Raw genomic sequence first — 19,155 nt, 5'->3', positions numbered from 1 at the left:
TGCAAAAATATGGGAAATAATCTCATGCACATATATAATAATAAGAAAGACATCATCTATGCAAATTTAGTAAAAAAAATAAATTCAGAAGATACTGTTTAACATCATTAGGAAATTTGTTTAAACATTATAGCTGCATATTTCTCAGTGAGATGGCATTTATTTGTTCCAGATTACCATGGATTTGTACATGAACGGAACACAAAATTGCTAATACTATAAAACTGGGTGCTTTGTGGTTGTTCTTATCATGTGACTAACGAGTGGTGTACACAAAAATGAAACTTCTTAGAAAATAGAAATGTGCACTCACAGGCTATAGGGGACACCTGTGTGGACAAACACATTTATGTATGATACCTGGCCAGAGTTCAAAATTCATGCAACTAAATGTTCACCTGGGAGCACAAGGACAAATTCAACTGCAGCAAATGTGCTGGATACAGGGTGACTAAAAAAAGAAGAGGGTAATTTATAGCATTTTCTTGAATACAAAACGAACAAACAAAAAAAAGTAAAATAAAGCTATTCAGTGATACAAATGAAGATTAACTAACTAACGACAGCTCAGAGAGCAAGAGTGCTCCCAGCACCATTGCCAGTCAAAAGCACATAGCTCTAACATTGCCCTGAAAAGGTCATCAGTCCATCTGTTTCTTTGGCAGAGGTGACAACCAGCCTACATGGATTACTCTCTCCTAACAGTATTTAACATTCCATAATCTTCAAATCAAACAGAGACAATCGCATAAAAATCCAGGGGGCAATCTAAAGCATTTCTGTGCTATTGCAGACACAATGGGCTAGAAGGAACACAGTCATTATCCCGTGGTAAAAAGCACCGATTTCAACAGTTTCTGATAAGCTAGATCCTCCAAATGAAAGCATAAATGATTTATGATATCATTAGATGCAATTGTCTCTATGTAGACAATTATTTCCATTTCTCTGAGCTTATAGTGTGGTTTATTATAAATAATTTAAACAAGAAAATGTACAACATATATTGAACTATTTATTTTAATAATTTCATTTGTTACACATTTGTACTCATAAATGAAAGTATTTCAATGTTGTTTATAATTCATGTGATTTCAAAGACTTCTTGTGGCGTTTAGATTAAGGTATTGTCACATTTGAGTGGACTTCAGTGAATTTACACATGGCAGATCTATTAAAAATGTAGTAATCATTTGTGACAATGAAACCACTGCAATAAGAAAAATAAAATCTTGATTAAATAACACCTGTACCTTTATCTTTCTTACACTAATGAGTAACTAACTTGTAACTGTGCTTTTATATAAACAGAAAAAAGAATGTTTGTTATAAATAAAATCTAGAAATTTCACTGAGAATTTCACTTTTAAGAGTGCATGTGGTTCTTTCTAGCAGTTTTTGTGCTTAAACTGACAAGAACCCGAAACCAGAGAATATGAAAGACTCCCTGGCTCACTTTCTCCCCTTCAATCCTATTGACATCAGTGGAAACTAAATACTAACGTAAGCAAAGTTTGACAAAGCAACATCATGAAAATCTTCAAGGTTATTGCAAACGGATTAACTCGACAATATTTGCACATGGCCTAGATACCTGCTTTGGTGTCTAAAAGGGGACTGAGCAGCACTGGAAGCTTCATTTCAAGCAAATGGTGCGGATGGCCTGGAATTAGCTCCTGAAGTGCCCGTGTAGGGACATCCCTCCTCCTGATGGGCCTAAATAAAGGCTTCCAGGACTGCACATTATATTTTGGTATCTCTCCGAGCCCGGTCAGGGACCTAGGTGACCACGTAAGTGTGCTGTGCGCCAGAAAAAGGCACATAACCTGCTGATGACCAAACCTCTATGTGTTCTGGGGCAATGCTGTATATTCAAGAGAGTACCGAGCTGAACCCAAAGACTTTTTGCTCACTTTTATTAAAAAATACCAGCTATGGAAAAAGATGGAGTATGTCTTTCACATACAAATATGCTACTTAAAGTAAGTATCTCTTAAAGAGCAGGAGATACAAGTTCATGGTCATCCTTAGCCTGAGGAAACTTAAGCCCATATTTGCTCTTTCCTGGGATATTGCCCTCACTAGTCGGCAAAGGGCTCACGTTAAGTGTTGGTATGTTCCGATATTCCTGTGAAAATACAGCACGCAAGAAATAAGAAAGATTTATGGGGTCAGCAGAAGCAACTCGGAGGAAACCCCACTCTGTACTGGTGGCTAAAGTGCTTCCTGACTGAGGGAGGACTAGGCTCTGGGCAACGTACATATTTAATTCACATCCTAGCTCAACCCACGGCAGTGTGGTTGCCTGCCTACACGCCACCATCACAGCAGTAATGGGACTTGCAGAAACGAAGGGGGCATGGGCCGGACAGCAGATCCTGCCTTTTAAGACTGAGACCTTTTTTGTGCATAAAACCAACGGAGAAAATCAGTGGAGGCTGACGGCATAGAGCAATGAGAGAAAAGAAACAGATTTGAAGAGAATTCATAACACATGAATCATGTGCAAAGTAGAGAGTAAAGCTGAGAATACTGGACTCTTCACAGACCTTCAGCTTAAACTGGTTGTGTGACTGGAGTGATGAGGAAACAAAACCAGGGAGTTAAATACAGGGATTCTATTTCTTTGTCCAAGCCTGTGTCTTTCTTGGGCTAAATGAAATAAGACTGGTTTTTCTTTTGTTTTGTTGGTGTGGGGTTTTGTTTTTCATTTGTAATTCCTACAAAGCTTCTGTGTTTGTTTACTTCACCTGGTTTATGCCCCAGAAGGGATAAACTGTAAGCTTAGAGTACTAATAAGACTGGAATTCTGTGAAAGTGCAAGCTTCTGGGAAATCTGAGGGTTTAGCTCAAAGAGTAATGTAAAGAGCTAACAACCTAGAGAGAAGCAAAGCACAGGGAGACCAAGAAAAAAATTAAAAAAGGCAAAAAACATGCTTAGAGCCAGTATAATTCCAAGAGAAGCTTAAGTATGTATAAACCTTGTGTTACGAGCTACAAATCAAGAAGCCTGCTCCGTATTTAGCTGTGAGCTCCATCAGGGCAACGTGACAATTTCTGACAGAGAGCTACAAGTTACAAATACCAAATATGCTGAAATGGACTTTGTGGCCTGAGGGTCTGTCTTATGAGAGGAACAGTGTGTGATCATCCTTCAAGTTAGCATGCACATAATGTATTCTCTGATCAACACAGCACTTTGTGTCTTTGCCAGCGCATCGCTACTACCATGAGCAATGTGTGTCTGCCAAAGGAACAAAGGAGAATACCGGGGGGGTCTTTTTGCCTGCATGCCAAAGGGATCCCTGTCCTGAAATGGCAGGATTCCTGGCTGTATCACACTACCAGACACCATCTTGATGTCATATCGCAACAGTGTCTTTCAATAGAAGAGATTTAGCATCTCCAGCATTATTTTCCCTTAAGAAATCTCCAGTGTACCCTACGTCTAGTCTCCATTGTTTCATTCGCTTATGCATTTTGAATTAATCCATATAACAGACAAAAATACTTTCTAAACTTTCATCCTTTCAGCTGATCTGGAATCTAATTTTCTCCCTGTGTAAAGGCCCTGTAGACTTCTCTTCAGAATACCACAGTGATTCTCCTTAATTTGCAAAAAAAGATCACCTTTAATCAACAGTATTCACCCTTAAAATGTACAAAGAGCGTAAGTAGTTACAAAACATAAGCTCAAAATTTGTAATGACAACTGAGTTGTGAGGAAAGACTGAATAGACAAGACTTTTAAATGCTTGGTTGGTATCAGACATGTATCAAAGATCCATGTTAACAGGACTATGCAATTCACAACATTCTGTGCTGCTAGGAAAATAACCTGTATTTTTTAATTGAGATCTCTCTTAGCCAGAAAAATAGCCACCAGACCATTGAAAAGATCCACACTGATTTTAACGCAAAATGATTTTCTAAGATCTTCCAAACCCAACTGTTTGAAGTGAAACATTGTGGTCGAAGTATATGTGTGATAGAAAACAGACCTTAGAAATGTAAAAAAATCCTTTCACGCTATGCCAAAACATTATTGTAAGATATTCAGTTAGGATTTTAAAAAATGGCAGTTACCAAACTCTGAAATCTAATAATTGCTGGGCAGTGTTTCAACAGACCAGCAAAACATCCTACGTGCTTCCCTCTGCAGTTCTCACCTCGTTCCATCTACGTAAATTATAATTTCTGTTGTTAAGATGATCTTTTTGTGATGTTTTTTGATAACCTTTACTATGTATACTCACATCCTTCAGGGCCACATATTCTTCCACAGCTCATAATACAATAAATACTATCTTCCAATACTTCATAATTTAATGCATTCTCCTTAGGAAGAAACTCCCTGACAGTGGCTGTCATGTTAAATGACTGTCAACTTTGTGTTCAAACACACATCATATATTTAAAGTATTTGGTAAAAGGAAAAAGTTAAAGATAAATACAACCCCAAATTTACAAAAAACCGAGAATTAAGAAGCATCTGTTCCTACAGTATTTGCGTCAGTCATAGCCAAACATCAGCCAACTGATCCTAAAGCGATCCCTGTTTTTATCCAGATGTGTCTAGTGCGATACCATTTGTCAAATATAAAGCAACAAGGTGATATTACTTTTTCTTTCATCTAACAAAAAAAAAGATGCAGGCTTTAGAATGTTGAAATTTTATAACAAATTCCATGGCAGCTCCTGGACACATTCAACAAAAGCAACAACAACAACAAAGTGTAATGACAATAACCAGTGCCATTCTTGCAGATTAGTTCTAAATATTTTTTAGCATAGGCCTGTATCCCAATAAAGGCAGCACCACCGTTGCCATTAAATAGCCTCGGGACATGTCAAGTATTGTCTGAATTTGTCTTGTTCTTCCTGGAGCTTTGTTTAGATTGTTTAATGACAGCCAGCTACTGCCTGATTTGTTTAACTTTTGCTTATCTTCTTAGAATCATATTCTTTTTATAGATGGTAGCAACAAACAGTTGTTCTGTACAGAACGACGTACTTATTACCCCAGCATAACGCTGCAATGCAGAAGAGGACAGTCATGGCAATGAGAGAATGGATTGAGAGCAGAGGTGTCCAGGCAGGAGACACTGGGTGCAGTGCAGGGGAGCACAGGTCCGGCAGCGTTAGTGGGGGCCCGGGGTGGCACTGGGCATCCCAGGGCTAAGGAAGAATATAATGACGATCAATTAAAGCAGTGCAGACCTGGGAACTGGGCAAAACTAGGTTCTGGGATAACAAGAACAGAGAATATTTATCTAACACTACGTAAGACAGTCCATAATAGTAAATTTGTTATTATTTTATTATTAATATTTATTCATATTTGTTTATAGTAATTTATTATTATTCATTGTTATAATTACTTTGTTTAATAATATTTAGATAAATTATTGTTAATAATAAAATAATGGTTTCCTGTTCTAATATTGATGAGATATATTTAAAGTACCCACATTTTCGACTGAGGGTATTTACTGGCAAACCTGCTTTGAATTAAATCCCATTTACATGAATAATCCTGTTGATTCAGTAAGATTAATTATGTACAGGTGAATACAAAAGCAGGAATTTAGTCATGTCTGAAAAATATTTAGATGCTACATCCTGGCACCCTTGGGTTCTCCTTCAAGTCTTATTTATGATATAAATTCTTATATTGTAAAGTTACTGTACGCATTATGTTATCAAAGTAAAATCTATTTTTTGCAACACTTAGGATTTCACTTGGAAAAAAAAGCCATTATCCAAAAACTTAAAAGCATGGAATAGGAGATAAATGTAAAAGTCCTTCATTCCCTTCATATATTTCATCTGCAAAACAGTCAATAAAAATCACACTTTCACTTCAAGCAGCAGAAAATACCTGAAGACAATATGGATTTTATTTTCACCAGAACTGTGGAGTAAAAAAAATCTTTCAGGTTTAGCAATGATGGCATAATCTATATATTTTAAGAACCTGTATGATACTAATTACTGAGCAAACTATAAACTTTGACATGTTTATCCTCATAATACCACCAGAAGGCAAGGCAGTACTGTTACAACAATACCGCAGGGACAGGAAGTGATGCACAGAAGCTGTATTTACAAAAGAAATCACATAAATTTACATGCCTCATCATCAATTCCAAGGCCTACATCCAAAATGGGGACCTCCAAATTGTTCATCCCACACCCACAGGTGTCTAAGAGCCATAAACAACATGCACAAGGTGCACGGATGGGTCTAGGAATAGCTTAGCTGTGAGAAGTAGCAAACTCCTGAGAGCTACTTGCACCTATTTGGCAGTAAGACCTTATCCAAAAGGTGGTCTTGGATCACACCTGCTTGACCAAACTTTGCACGAATGATGGCCAGAGATGGCATCCTCCTTTTATAATCCTTCTGTGTATATATTGCCAACCCAGACCTGAACGCCCTGTAATCAACTGCAGCACCTGGAGCAGTCTGGACTCAGTGGCTCTGCTTCTCAGAAGGTTCTGTCTGGTCAAGGAACAGGAATATTCGTGATTTTTCCCAAATTTGAAAGTGCCTCAATTTTTGTGGATAAATTAAAAATTCAGTGGACAAAAGAGAACAAATATGTAATAATCTGAACATTCACTTACGAGACAGGAAAACATTGGTTCCAGGTCCTGCTCCAATTATGTTTAAGTATATTACATTCTCCCAGAACAATAGCTATCAAACTTTTCTTGTGATCATAATTCTGCTTCAAGAGGTGCAACTCATATCTATTCTATTTATGAACTCAAATAATAGCATAATCAGCTGAAGCCCTATGGTCCTACACATAACTCCCACAACTTTATCAGGTGTTGGGATTGGCTAATATCCCAGTCTTGGTGTCCTCCTCCCTTCCAAGGAGAGTGAACCTTCATGACACTCTCGGCATTATTAGTGACCTCCTAGACATTTGGTGCAGGCAGGACCAGCTCGGCTAGGCTCTGTACTCACATTACACCTGCAGTGCTGAACATTTTTCCTCCTCTCCTTTGTCAGTATGAAGCACATCTATCAACTTTCAAACCTACCCATATGGAGCATCTGTATGTGTGCCAATCACTGCAGATATCAGCCAATGCCACAGAACAAACAAAACACTTCCAAGGATAAAAACATAACTCATTATAGTTCAAGCTGAAGTTTCCAGCTTTGCAGACAAATGACATCTATGTATACAGTGCAGAAGGGACTGCAAAAGATATATTCATAGGATAGAGAAGCAAACAGTGTATGAGAAAAAGTGAACCATTTAGGATTTAAAGAAATATTCCATATGAAATCTTCAGACTTAAGATTTTACAAAACCCTTTTGGGAAAAAGTGTTCTTGCATCAAGCATGTGCAATATTATTCCTCATAACCTTATAATAATGCTAAATAAACAGCATTAATTCAATTCCCTGATTTTCTGCTCAGTAATTTAAGCCCTTCCTAGCTGCACTACAGGAATGAGTTCCAAGGGCTTCGCAGACTCATCTCCGAGAACTCTGTTCACACTTTCACAGCAATCTGCATCACTCTTTAATGGTCAGCAGGAAGCCTTGGATAAATATGTATCTTGGACTCTATTTTGAAGGATCCACCAGTAATACTGTAACGAAATCTGGTATAGCTGTCTAGAAATACAATATGATGTAACTGGCTGCTAATGTATGGAAAAGAGGGAGCAAGAGTAACTCTTCTCTAAGAAGAGAAGGCTTTGGGGAGACCTTCTAGCAGCCTTCCAGTCCGTAAAGGGGGCCTACAGGAAAGCTGGAGAGGGACTCTTCACAAAGGCATGTAGTGATAGGACAAGGGGTGATGGTTTTAAGCTAGAAGAGGATAGATTTAGATTAGATATTAGGAAGAAATTCTTCACTATGAGGGTGGTGAGGCACTGGAACAGGTTGCCCAGAGAAGCTGTGGATGCCCCATCCCTGGAAGTGTTCAAGGCCAGGCTGGATGGGGCTTTGGGCAATGTGGTCTAGTGGAGGGTGTCCCTGCCCATGGCAGGGGGGGTTGGAACTAGATGGTCTTTAAGGTCCCTTCCAACCCAAAACATTCTCTGATTCTATGATTGCATGATATTGGCCACTTTTTGATAGACAACAGGGAGAATAATGCGTCATCCCCTTTTGGGCAGTTTTCACCAAAAATGGTTGCTCGTTCATCAGTTATGCCAAGACAATGTTTATAGCATGGTTTATAACTTTCAGCTATAGCTGATAGTTCTGCACTATTGAACAGCTTTGCTGAGGGATGATGGGGAGGGGATGAAGGATCAAGAGAGCAATTCTCCGGCTCTTAGCTGTGGAAAATCGTTAACAGGACTTCCAACCAGAAGCTGAAGTAAAGCACATAAAGAGATAGGCTAACGAGCTAGAAGAGAAAGAAATGCAGCAAGTAGTTGCAATATTGCATTTTTTTTTTAAGTGCATCTGCTTCACTCTACTAAATGTCAAGGACAGTTTCAAATGTAAAACTACAGAGAAAAAAAATCTTAAGAAGTTTGAAAGGATAAAATTAATACAAATTATGAAATAATTTGCTTTTGGTAGAAGGAACACATGCTATCACTGTTTCACATCTCTTTTGTGGTCTCTAATCTAATCTTAATTTAGACCAAATTATTTTGATAGCATGGGGAATTTGCCTTGAGTAAGGACAATAATTTGGCCTTTTCAGAGTAAAGTAACAACACTGGTCTCATACACTGTTATTACAGATTGTTTTTATTAATTCTGATGGTGGCTAGTCCATCAGAAAAAATGTGTTAGTAATCTGATAAAAACTTTATTTATAACTTCTCTAAGAGATTAACAAAACTGAGAAAGACTTTGAAAAATTTGACTGTCTTCCTTTTGAGATTTAACTAGCATTAGAAAGGGCACAAACTCTGAAATATTCATAAATCAGTGATGCATAATTTGTAAATTCGTAGTTTATATCATGTACAACTTTCTCTATCCTAAAGAGCATTTTATATTTCTTGTTAACAGTGAATGCAAATAATACTCAAAGGAATTCTGCAGTGACCTTTGTTTTATTACAATTGTTGCATATTTATAAATGAACAGCTAAACTTCAATTTGAGAACTACAACAACTTTGAGTTGGAATCCTTTGATAAAACACAACTGAATAAACTTCATAAAATTAATTCCCTAAGAAAAGAAAAAGAAAGTCTCCTCTGAAAATTCCTCTGTGTATACCAACACACAAAGCAGATTTTTCCATGCTTTTGCAAATAGAAAACTAAACAAAACAGCAATATGGCTAGATTTGAACAGAGGAGGATAAATTGTTTTAAAAAGAGTACAGGAGAATGTATTAAATGTAACAGATCATATAATTATTGTATTATATAAATGTATAAAATATATATATACACGTAGGTATAAAACACTGCATAATAATAAGAAATGCAGTACCTGCATTATGTCATAATATAATTCCATGTAATGTCACGGAGACCTAATAACTGAAATCCCACTATGTAAACAGAATCACCATTAAGTTCTGTTAATGGCTGTTCTACACATGAACACTTCCACATCTGTCAAATGCACAAGCAAATCAGAGGACGAGGTCTAAAATCCAGTCAATATATTGTATACTCTGCCCACCCAGACAAAGTGTGATAGAAGTATTTGAAGAGAAAAGGCACAGCTTACTGGTATGAAAAAGGCAAACAAATATGGCATGACTGGTCTGAAATATCCGATAGCACAGGACTCAGTACTATCGAGTTCACTGGGACCAGCAGCAAGAGAGTCAGAATTCTGTTCCTAATTTAGATATTCTTTGACTTCAGTCTGAACACCTAATTTCTTTATAGAACTTCCCCATTCTTTATCACTGGTTTCTATTTATGCTCTGTGCTCTTTAGAGTGGAGGTCTCTATAGCATTTGTCCCCAGCTGAGAGCAGGTCTCCACAATGTCTGATGTGCATCAACGCACATACATAGAGGTTAAATTCAAGCAAAAATGGAATTCTTGGGAACCAAAATCCTGGGTTCGGTTGTAACACAACTTTCCACATGCTATTTCATTGAAGCCATGAATGTTTTAAGCAAGCAATGAGCTCTTGAAAAACTGGTATTCAGATCCTAAACAGTATATTTGTGATCTTCCTGAAGGCAGGGCTAACACTTGACAGTGACTTCCTGAAGGCAGTAGGCTGACCTTTCCCACAAAATAAGTAATATGCCATCTTGTTAGTGTGAGCAGTGCTGAACAAAATACTGGTAGAATCTGTGATACCAAAGAAATTACCAGTCAGACAGATATATAGATATAGATATAGATATAAAAATAGCTTACTAATAAAGCAAATAAATTACTGGAAGGAAAGCCATTTATATAGGCTTTTCCTACTGTAAAGGAAATTGTCTGGGTATTTTCCTTTTTGAAGGTATCAGAAATTTCACTTATGGATTGATCCAACTCCCACCAAAGTCAGTAAACATATGCGAAGTCCTTATTACTCTTGCACACAAACTTCTAAACTTTACATCAAAACAAGAAGTTTCATAGTTTACTGAAGTAAATCAGGTGGAAATGATCAATACACAACAAACTGAAGTACAATCATTAGTGATAATAGCATATAATCCTTGAAAAAAAAGATAGGGCTTATTGATTAAAAGAAATTCTGATCATTAATGCTTTTTCTACAGTGCATTGCTAAAAAAAAAAAAAAAAAAGAATGTGAAATCAAACTTGCATGGCTCTGATAAAGCATCCTGTTATGAGTGGTGCGGAGTGACCCAAATATGTACTAAGAATATAAATGTTCAGGGTGATTGTTTTCTTTTAGCAAAGTAAGTCAAAAAGGTCAATATATGAAGCACACTGGAATCCATAGGAGATTTGGAAACATTTCCTTCAACTAGGAACCAGACCCATAAAGAAGAAACACAATGTCTCCAACTGCTTTTATGAAAGTTTCTATGATGATTTTGGCCATGAACATTTTAGGAGGAACAATATTCATGTAAAAAGTTATTTAAAGCGAAATTAGTTTTCTTTACATTCTAGATTTTCACTGCGATCAAACTGCTCATAACAGTGTGATGACAAACTGCTCATAACTGCTCATAACCTGAACGGTAATAGGTTATTTTAGTATAGCAGTTTTAAGTTTTTAAACAATATTTTATAAGTCATAACAAAAAATACCTTTCACACAAAATTAAAAAGCTTCTTCTTCCATTAGTGCTCACCTTCCTTTCTCCCCTTGAACTCATGGATAAAAGAACCACTGCAAGCAGCAGGATATAAAAATCGTCAAGTCTTCCACGTATGTTACTGTACTCATTCAATATTCTGGACAACAGATTTATTTATTTTGGATTATCTAAATTTTGCTTTAGTCTCAAACAGTTGTTGCACACTAAATATTAAATATCCCTGTAGAAGTGTAAGGTTGTTAGACTCCATTTTGTAATTTTTGATCTTCCTAGATAAATCCTACACTGATTTAACAGTTTAAATCCTCTGATGGAGCCACACTATGACATATTATTACTGCCTATGACTTTCTGACTAGGGATGTCCAGCCTACTCAGCCAGCTAGTGGCCTCTGGGTATGCGATGAATATAATAAATTCATCTTAAATGTGTGCAACAGGAGGTGGGCAATCGTGGAACTACATATAAATAAATGCATACATGCCATGAAAGCTTCACAAAACTATCTGGATCCTACATCTTACTATTAATCAACAATGGGTCATAAATTATTGTTTTAAAGTCTCATCTATTATGGTAAATCCTCTGCTAAGATGTCCTTGTTGTTTTCAGATCTGAAATGAGGAAAAAAAACCCATCAGCTGCTGAATACTGAGATGCTGGTACACAGTGAGCTGTTAGAATTTGTAACAAAGTAGACCAATGCTACATTTACAGCATATTAAAAAAATCCCTACTAAAATTATTTTAGACTGGCTGAACGAGATATACAAGATTAAGCCTGGAACTCCAAATGTCAAGATTTAATTAACGTGAATATCTTCTTTTCTTCTGTTGGATGAAAGTAAGAGGGCAAAAGAATTATTTTCCTTGTTTTATGAGGGCCCCTGTCAGATATGGCAGTAAAACACAGGGGAAAACTCTCTCTTAGTTTCTAAGTAACTATTATAAAACCTCACAATAATATTATGGCTCTGTAGTGGTCACAATAAGAAAAAATATTTTTGCATTCTTATTATCATCATTCATAAAATTGTATGGACTGACTACATGCAAAGGCTCTACAGGTCCACAAAAGCTGGAACTGAGCCCTGTCTTATTGACAGAAACTTCATGAGATACTTCAGTCACAGCACTGAAGAGGACAAATTCCCCTGAGCCCTTAAATTCAGGCCCCTGCCAGACCGTTCATTGAGATCTATTTGCTAGTGCTTTGATCCAAGCTAAGCACCTCAGATGTAAGGCTGTGGAAAAGGATCAAGATACAACGAAACTGGGTCTTAGTGAAAATGTGGCGATTTTCAATATTGCTTTAATCAGTGACACCAAAGATGATCTGCCTACGGAAGAAATGCTGATTTAACCACGTACTTCCAACCCATTTTATTAAAAAAATAACAGTTACAGCTTCCTTTTTTTGACCTAGTTCCTTTTATTGTTCAACACTCTTCAGCACTTTTAGAAACACAATCATCCATTGTATACTTGTCACATCTTTTGTAAAATGCAACACTTTTTTAAGAAGGAAAAATACTGACTTTCATCCATTTTCCTAAGCCATTTATCATATTCAAAATTGCAAAAATCTTCAGAGGTTCAAAAAAGAAACAGTAGGCTGTAATCTAAATGCTCTCTATTTACATTATGGTTCTAAAATGTGACTGGAAATAGTTTTCAGAAAAGATTTTGAACTTTATACAGTCAAGCTTGACGAAAGCAAATCTGAAGGATGGAAGGGTATGCATAATCCAGTAGAAAGCTGTCAGGTCTTTGAAATTCCTTTCCGAAAGTCATTGCTAGGCAATGTCAGTACCAAACCTCAAAGTAATACACAAATTCCTAAAACACAATATTACCAAGTCCGGAGCACTCTCACAGGGATAAGCAACCGCCGTTCCCTTTAAAATTCAAGTTACTCTAACAAAACTGTACTTTCAGTTGCCGCTGAGAACTCTAACAACCAGAAACCATTCTCTTAGTTATTGGTCAACATTATTTTTCGCTACCTGTGCCAATCTAACTTGAAGCAGATTGCCTGTGAAAGCGAATCTGCGTTTCTTGCCTAAATGTTTGCTGACACAAGTCATGAATTGTGTTATTTTTGTGGCAGGAATATTCTACATTTTGATCCCTCAATAAAGCCTCTAACTGAACCACAAACCAGCTTTATACATACAAATACACTGACTGATGTGCTTGCTAAATGCAACTATATCTACAGAAAACAAAGACTCAACACATCTCCCTTGCAGATTTTCAGCCTTCTGAGGAAAGGGGGAAAATAGTTTAAACACTGAGGGGAAGACAGAGTGTACTACTACTGAGAAGTACCGTGAGGTTTAATTTGCTAACTGATTGTAACTTTTAGTAACAATCTGATGAACAATTACAACGTGCATTAATTAAATAAAACACTGAAATAATTGTATTACTGTTAAAATTCTCAGCAACACCAAAAAAACACTAAGCACAGTGAAAAACAAGTGAAGGAAACCTTCCACCTACCAAACAAGATTTCCACCCTCTAACAGTGCCGCTTCTCGAGCTAATATATAGGAAAACCCGCAAGTAGGGACAAGAATTAAAGTATGTCTCAAATTGGAAGCAAAATATGTTGGACACGTGTTTCAAAATACAAGAAAAAAAGAAAAAAGGTGTTTGCCCTAAGCTTCCTCGGTCCTTTCCACTAAGCACATTCAGAACAGGCGCTTTCACTGGGAGACACGCATCCCCCTGAAACTCAGCTTATTTTTGTGAGCGATACGAAGGGCCCCGGCGGCCTGTGCCCCCCTCTGTGCTCGCACTCCTGCTCCCCCAGCCCCACCATCGAGGCGGTACCGTAGGATGGAGGTCAGGGCCGGGGATGGGGGGGGGGATGCGCCTTTCTCCCACCGTGGGAGCGAGTCCCGCAGCGCCGCCCGCCCCCTCCGCGGGGCCCCGCTAGACTTGCGCGGCTCCTACGCGCCTTTGGGTCTGCGGGGTTTATATTTTGTAATGGGCTCCGTGGCTTCCCCGTGCCCTGGCCCACGACATGCACGACAGAAGTGCAGAGGGTGCAAGCAGTCCTCCCCATCTAACTTTTACGGCCCGCTTAGGGGCGGTGTGAGCCCCTCCGCACCCGCGCAGAGCGGCGGGCTGAGGCGGCCGCCTCCGCGCACCGCCTGGGGCTCCCGGCCGGCCCCGGCTCTGTTTGCTGCACCCCCCCGGGCTTCGCGGCCGGGGCTGCCTCGTCCTCCCAGGGCACTAATTAGCTCTAAACGATGTTAAATACCATCCTTGCCGCTGCACAGGCTTCTCTGGGAGGTTTTTTTTTTTAACAGGAGACGAGCTTCCCCGTCATTTAAGCTCGCTCTGTTTCCTGGGCTCCGAGCTGCTGGGTGCTGGGAGAGGCGCTGACCTGCAGGACACCGAAAGTGTCCCTCATCCCTCCCCCCCGGCCCTGCCCGCGGCCCCTGGCACCGCGGCAGCTGGAGCAAGTTCAGCTTTTCTTCTCCCACAGCACTGGGGCTTGGCTGCCCTTAAAGAAAATCCTCTCCTAACAACGTGTCAATGTTACATTCCTCCACAAAGCAACTTCTATTAGGGGGGCTGGGAGCTTGGCGCTGCCTCGCCACAGACTGGGAGCTTTGTGGCTATGCAGAAAACAAGGAGAGAGGGAACATTTCCTGCATTAAAATGCAATACCCTGGGCTCGATGATTTATCCCTTGCCGCAGGGGCACATCCCCCCCCTTCTCCCATTCCTGCATGGCTGCACTGAAGGACCCCCTCGCCCACAGGTTGCAGCCAGAGCCCCACATCTAGGTTCAGCCTATGTTTTCTCTGCCTCGCACCCCCACAATGTCCTTCCTAAAATCATCCCTGATCTCCCCAAAATATCAGGAGGCCAAAACAGGAGGTATGAAGCAGAGGGGCTAGGCACTCTAATTGCTGGACCCCAGTTTTCCCACCCTTCCATAACCCCCCCCTTTTCCAGCACGGACGTGAAGCAGCTGCTGGGACTGACACACCAACCCCCTCTTCCTCACTAACACTACTATGAAATTCAGAGCCTTCATCTCCTGGAGCCGAGGCCGCCTGGAGAAGGGGTGCAGCAGCAGCCCGTGGTCCCTTTGTGGGGCTCCCATCACGTCAAAACAGGATGTGCTGACTCTGTGTGGTGCCTCACATCTTTGGGCACCACAGGCAGAGGGTTCACCCTGAAGAACTGCATTTGCTTTTTTTTGTATTTAGGTTGTTGAGGGGTGGCCCAGTTGGGACCGGGTGTCCTGACCATGGTAAATCTACTGGTCTTTCAGTCAGGTTGCCCGCATGCCTTTGGAAATGTTTTCCTTGCAAAGTCAAGGGATCATACCAAGAAAGCCAAGATTTTGTAGTCGAGTGGTTGCAGTAAAGAGGTGGCGAGGGGGAGGGAGATTCCTGGCTTGCCACCTGTAAGTGGGGGCTGAAAACAGATGGATCCTACCTATGAAGAGTTTCAACAGTGCTCAGCAGAACTATATGCTGAAGGTTAGGCCAGTTTAGAAATGAAAATGCAGCCTTCCCTGCCCTGAGGGAGCATGCATCTTCTCCAGCCCTTTCGCCTCATCTGGAGGTGAGCTGGAGTGGAGAGCAAGTCAAATGAATGTGAATATCAAGGAGAGCCGGCAGCAGGACCTACACACCGGTGTGGGATTCAGCCCCCCCTCCGAGAAGCACCTACCTTCTTTTGGCGGCCGTTTGGCTTCTCTGGTGAGGTTGCAGACCTGGGTGGTTTGCAGCTCCTGGGTCAGGCAGCCCTCTGTCTGCTCGTTGAGGGGCAGCACCACGTTATTGAGCAACACCAGGGACTGGTCATCTATTCCCCATTCTCCCAAATGCTGAGGGCAGGTGCATTTTGTATACATGATCCCACAGGACTCGGTTCTCCCGTTCTCAGATTTCAAGCAGCTCTCCAACCAAGTGCATAACACATGGCACCCAAACTGGCTTGGGCTCACCTTATTCAACACCAAAAACTCAAAGAAGGATTTTTGGTCGTCTTCTTTTTTGTGTAATCCTGGGAAATTGATAGGATAGACGCGGCGTATCTGAATAAAATTCTTATCATACTGCAGAAATACAAAAGCATTCTTGGAATCGCAGAGCTGCATTATAGAATGGTTATTTTTTAAAAGATCCTTTATTTTTTCATGGGAAAAATGATCAAACTGATAAGCCAAGAGGGAAAAGTTGGAGCAGCTGAAGTCCTTTTTGGAAAATTTCAGGTAAATACTATATTTGGTCGGATCTGGATTTTCCAGCGTCCAAGTGCAGTTTGTGAAGTTTTTAGGAAACATTTCACTTACAGAATACGATCCATAAATGACCCCCTTCACCAACGTGGAACACCAGAAGTCTTGGGCAGCATTAAATCCAAACATAACCAGTAGATAGGTGGAAAATATATAAATCAGCAAATTACGAACAGCCTTCATCCTATGTCATTTGGCCTGCAGGAGATGAAATGAAATAAAAATGCAAGTAGAATTCTTCACGCATTGAAAACCAAACTCCTTCCAATATTCGAGCCAGCTGTTTTCAAGCTTGCAGTTAGAGCCCCTTTCAGAAAGAAGGGCAGGTAATTTTTATTTTATAACGCAAGGGACGGGCTTGCTGCTGTGTGCACAGCGCCATCACGTGGGCATCGCAACAGCCAAGTCTTCTACAGTCAAATTAAAAAACAACATCTATTAGATTATTAATAGGAATGTCCTCTCCTGTCTAGGATGTAGTCATCATGGCGTGGACTAGAACTGCTCAACTTAGGTAAAAACCTAGATGCCTCACCCGACAGACCAAGAAAAGAGCAATTTCTTTCTTTCTTTTTCTTTCTTTCTTCAAAAAGTAATTAAGTAGTCTGCTATAGTCATATATGTGCATATACAATATGCACATGCAGAATTTCACCGGAATAGAACAAGAAAGCCAGTAGTGTCTGTTGTTATATATTATTTTTCTGTTAAGTCTGAGAAGTAAGTGTGAAGAATTACAGCCATCATTTTAAAATGCACAAATTATTATTTGTTACAGACAGAACATTATCTCTCCTACGCCTACATGCCTTCACCCTGGCCACCCGGTATACAGAGGTCTCTATAAAAATAAAACCCAGGCAGGAAATACTGAGATTAATGCATTAATAAAATTTTGAGACTATCGGAGAACGAAACAGACAGATGAAACTAGTGTTGGTCTGACACTACCACTAAATGCTAGCTTTTTAAGATAATAATTTCAATCTGCTACAACCCCTTAGCATATATAAAATGGATCACTGTATTAGTATCGACAATCAGTATCTCTGTATAGCTGCCAGTGCTACAGCAGGAGCTCTGCACCTATTGGACTGCACTTGCCCTCTTACTACGACTATCTTCTACTGTCTGATTAGCTGGGTTTTGCAGATGTGCACTTGAATGATGAAAGACATATTACATTTTCTCTGCTAGTATCTCCAAATAAAGCTGTTTTACTGCACCTGTCAACCGTTACAGCCTCCACACGCTCTGTTCTCTTAACAGTGGCCTAGGTTAATAAAGCGAACCTTAGTTATATTTACCTCTGTAACGTTATCCAAAAAATTCAAACTCAACGTTTTCAGCATTAACCTCTGAGGAGTTGCTTATCTCTTACAAATGAGTAGCTTTTCGCCTTCTGCTGTCAAGTGCAAGCAGACAGAAGTGATGCCCAGCTAATTTCAAAACTCTCTAGATTGCAGTCTCTTCCACTGTTGCTCTGTAAGCGGAGGCAGGCATACACACACAGGCACCGTTACTGAGTTTTGATGTGTGTCTTTGCCTAGCTTTTCATCTCCTCACCAAACAGCAAGGCATCTTCTGTCTCCCATTGCGTAACACACAGCAAATCACCGGATTAAGCTCCCTTGAAGAGATTTTCTTATCTCCTAGATTATAATTCAAACTCTGAATCTTGAAATGGGCAAAGCAGCACCAACTCTAACCCTCTTTACAGCGGAGGTTAAAAAAAAAAAAAAAGCAGAGCTGCTGCCGGGTCTATCCACACAGTCGGATTTTCTCCTTTCTGAGCGTCCATCTCAATGAATAACACGGTCCTCCTTCTCCAAATAGGGTTGGTACAGCATTTAAGGTTTTAAAAAAAGAGAAACTTATCAGGAATTCTGGAAACAATTTCCCCCTTGCTGAAGCACTTTGCAGGCAATGCAGTTCTGCGCAGTGTTATTCAGGATGGTGTAGGCGTTGAAAGCCAATGTGACAATAAGTGTCTAAATTAGGAATTCCACCCATGAAAAAGGATTAATTTTATAATCTGGAAAGCAGAAAGGGGGCTTATTTGCTTTTCTGTTTGAAAAGGAAAAAAGCCTCCGACTTTTCCCATCCTATGTAATATTTGCACTAGAAAAATAAAGACGTCTGCAGTGCTAGGCTGTTTTCTATGAAGAAATGTAATCAAATAGCCCTCATTTTAGTTGTGCGTTTGTTCACGAAAGGCTACTGAAACACAACATTGTCTTAATCTCTCTCTCCCTCTGTGCATTACACACACACCCGCACACACCCCCCCGAATTGAGTGTGCCGGCAGCATTTTTGTTAGTTTGCGGTATTGCTAAATACAAGAGTGAATCTGCTCACTGAAAAGGATTAGGCACTCATATTGAAAAGATCTTTCTTTTCCATGGAGGAGGGAGTTAAAGAACGGCCACACAGGCTTAATGCCCATTTGGGAAGGGGGAGAATCCTCTTCTGCTGAAAAGCAAACGGACGTTTAGTTTGGATATTCCCCAAACTGATTTTCTAGGTGACACTGTAGTTTAGCCGAACATAGACGGCGCCATCACTCCACTTATTTTTTTCCCCCAACAGAAGACCCACTGACTTCTCTTATTTTAACTTCCTATTAACCTAACATCCCCCCCCCCCCCCCCAAATTACCCCAATCGTGCACAAACCTCAGGTT

At 39.9% G+C, this 19,155-nt stretch overlaps 1 protein-coding gene across 4 annotated transcripts in view; it reads right to left on the bottom strand.

Annotated features, from left to right (window-relative positions):
- ADGRB3 (adhesion G protein-coupled receptor B3) overlaps positions 1-19,155 on the bottom strand; it is a 472,696-nt gene that overhangs the window by 452,431 nt on the left and 1,110 nt on the right. For 3 of the 4 annotated variants that reach the window (XM_075747416.1, XM_075747418.1, XM_075747419.1), the window contains exon 2: positions 15,901-16,669. In XM_075747416.1, coding sequence (XP_075603531.1) covers positions 15,901-16,654 — 754 coding nt within the window. In that variant the 5' untranslated portion in view covers positions 16,655-16,669. Of the gene's footprint in view, positions 1-15,900; positions 16,670-17,778; positions 18,418-19,155 lie in introns of those variants that run through there. The other variant, XM_075747417.1, reaches the window with a different exon arrangement.

The sequence above is a fragment of the Balearica regulorum genome, chromosome 3 (genome assembly GCF_011004875.1).
Source record: "Balearica regulorum gibbericeps isolate bBalReg1 chromosome 3, bBalReg1.pri, whole genome shotgun sequence".
NCBI lineage: Eukaryota > Metazoa > Chordata > Aves > Gruiformes > Gruidae > Balearica > Balearica regulorum.
Note: the sequence above shows the minus strand (reverse complement) of the source record. Positions and strands in the feature narration are given on the sequence as shown.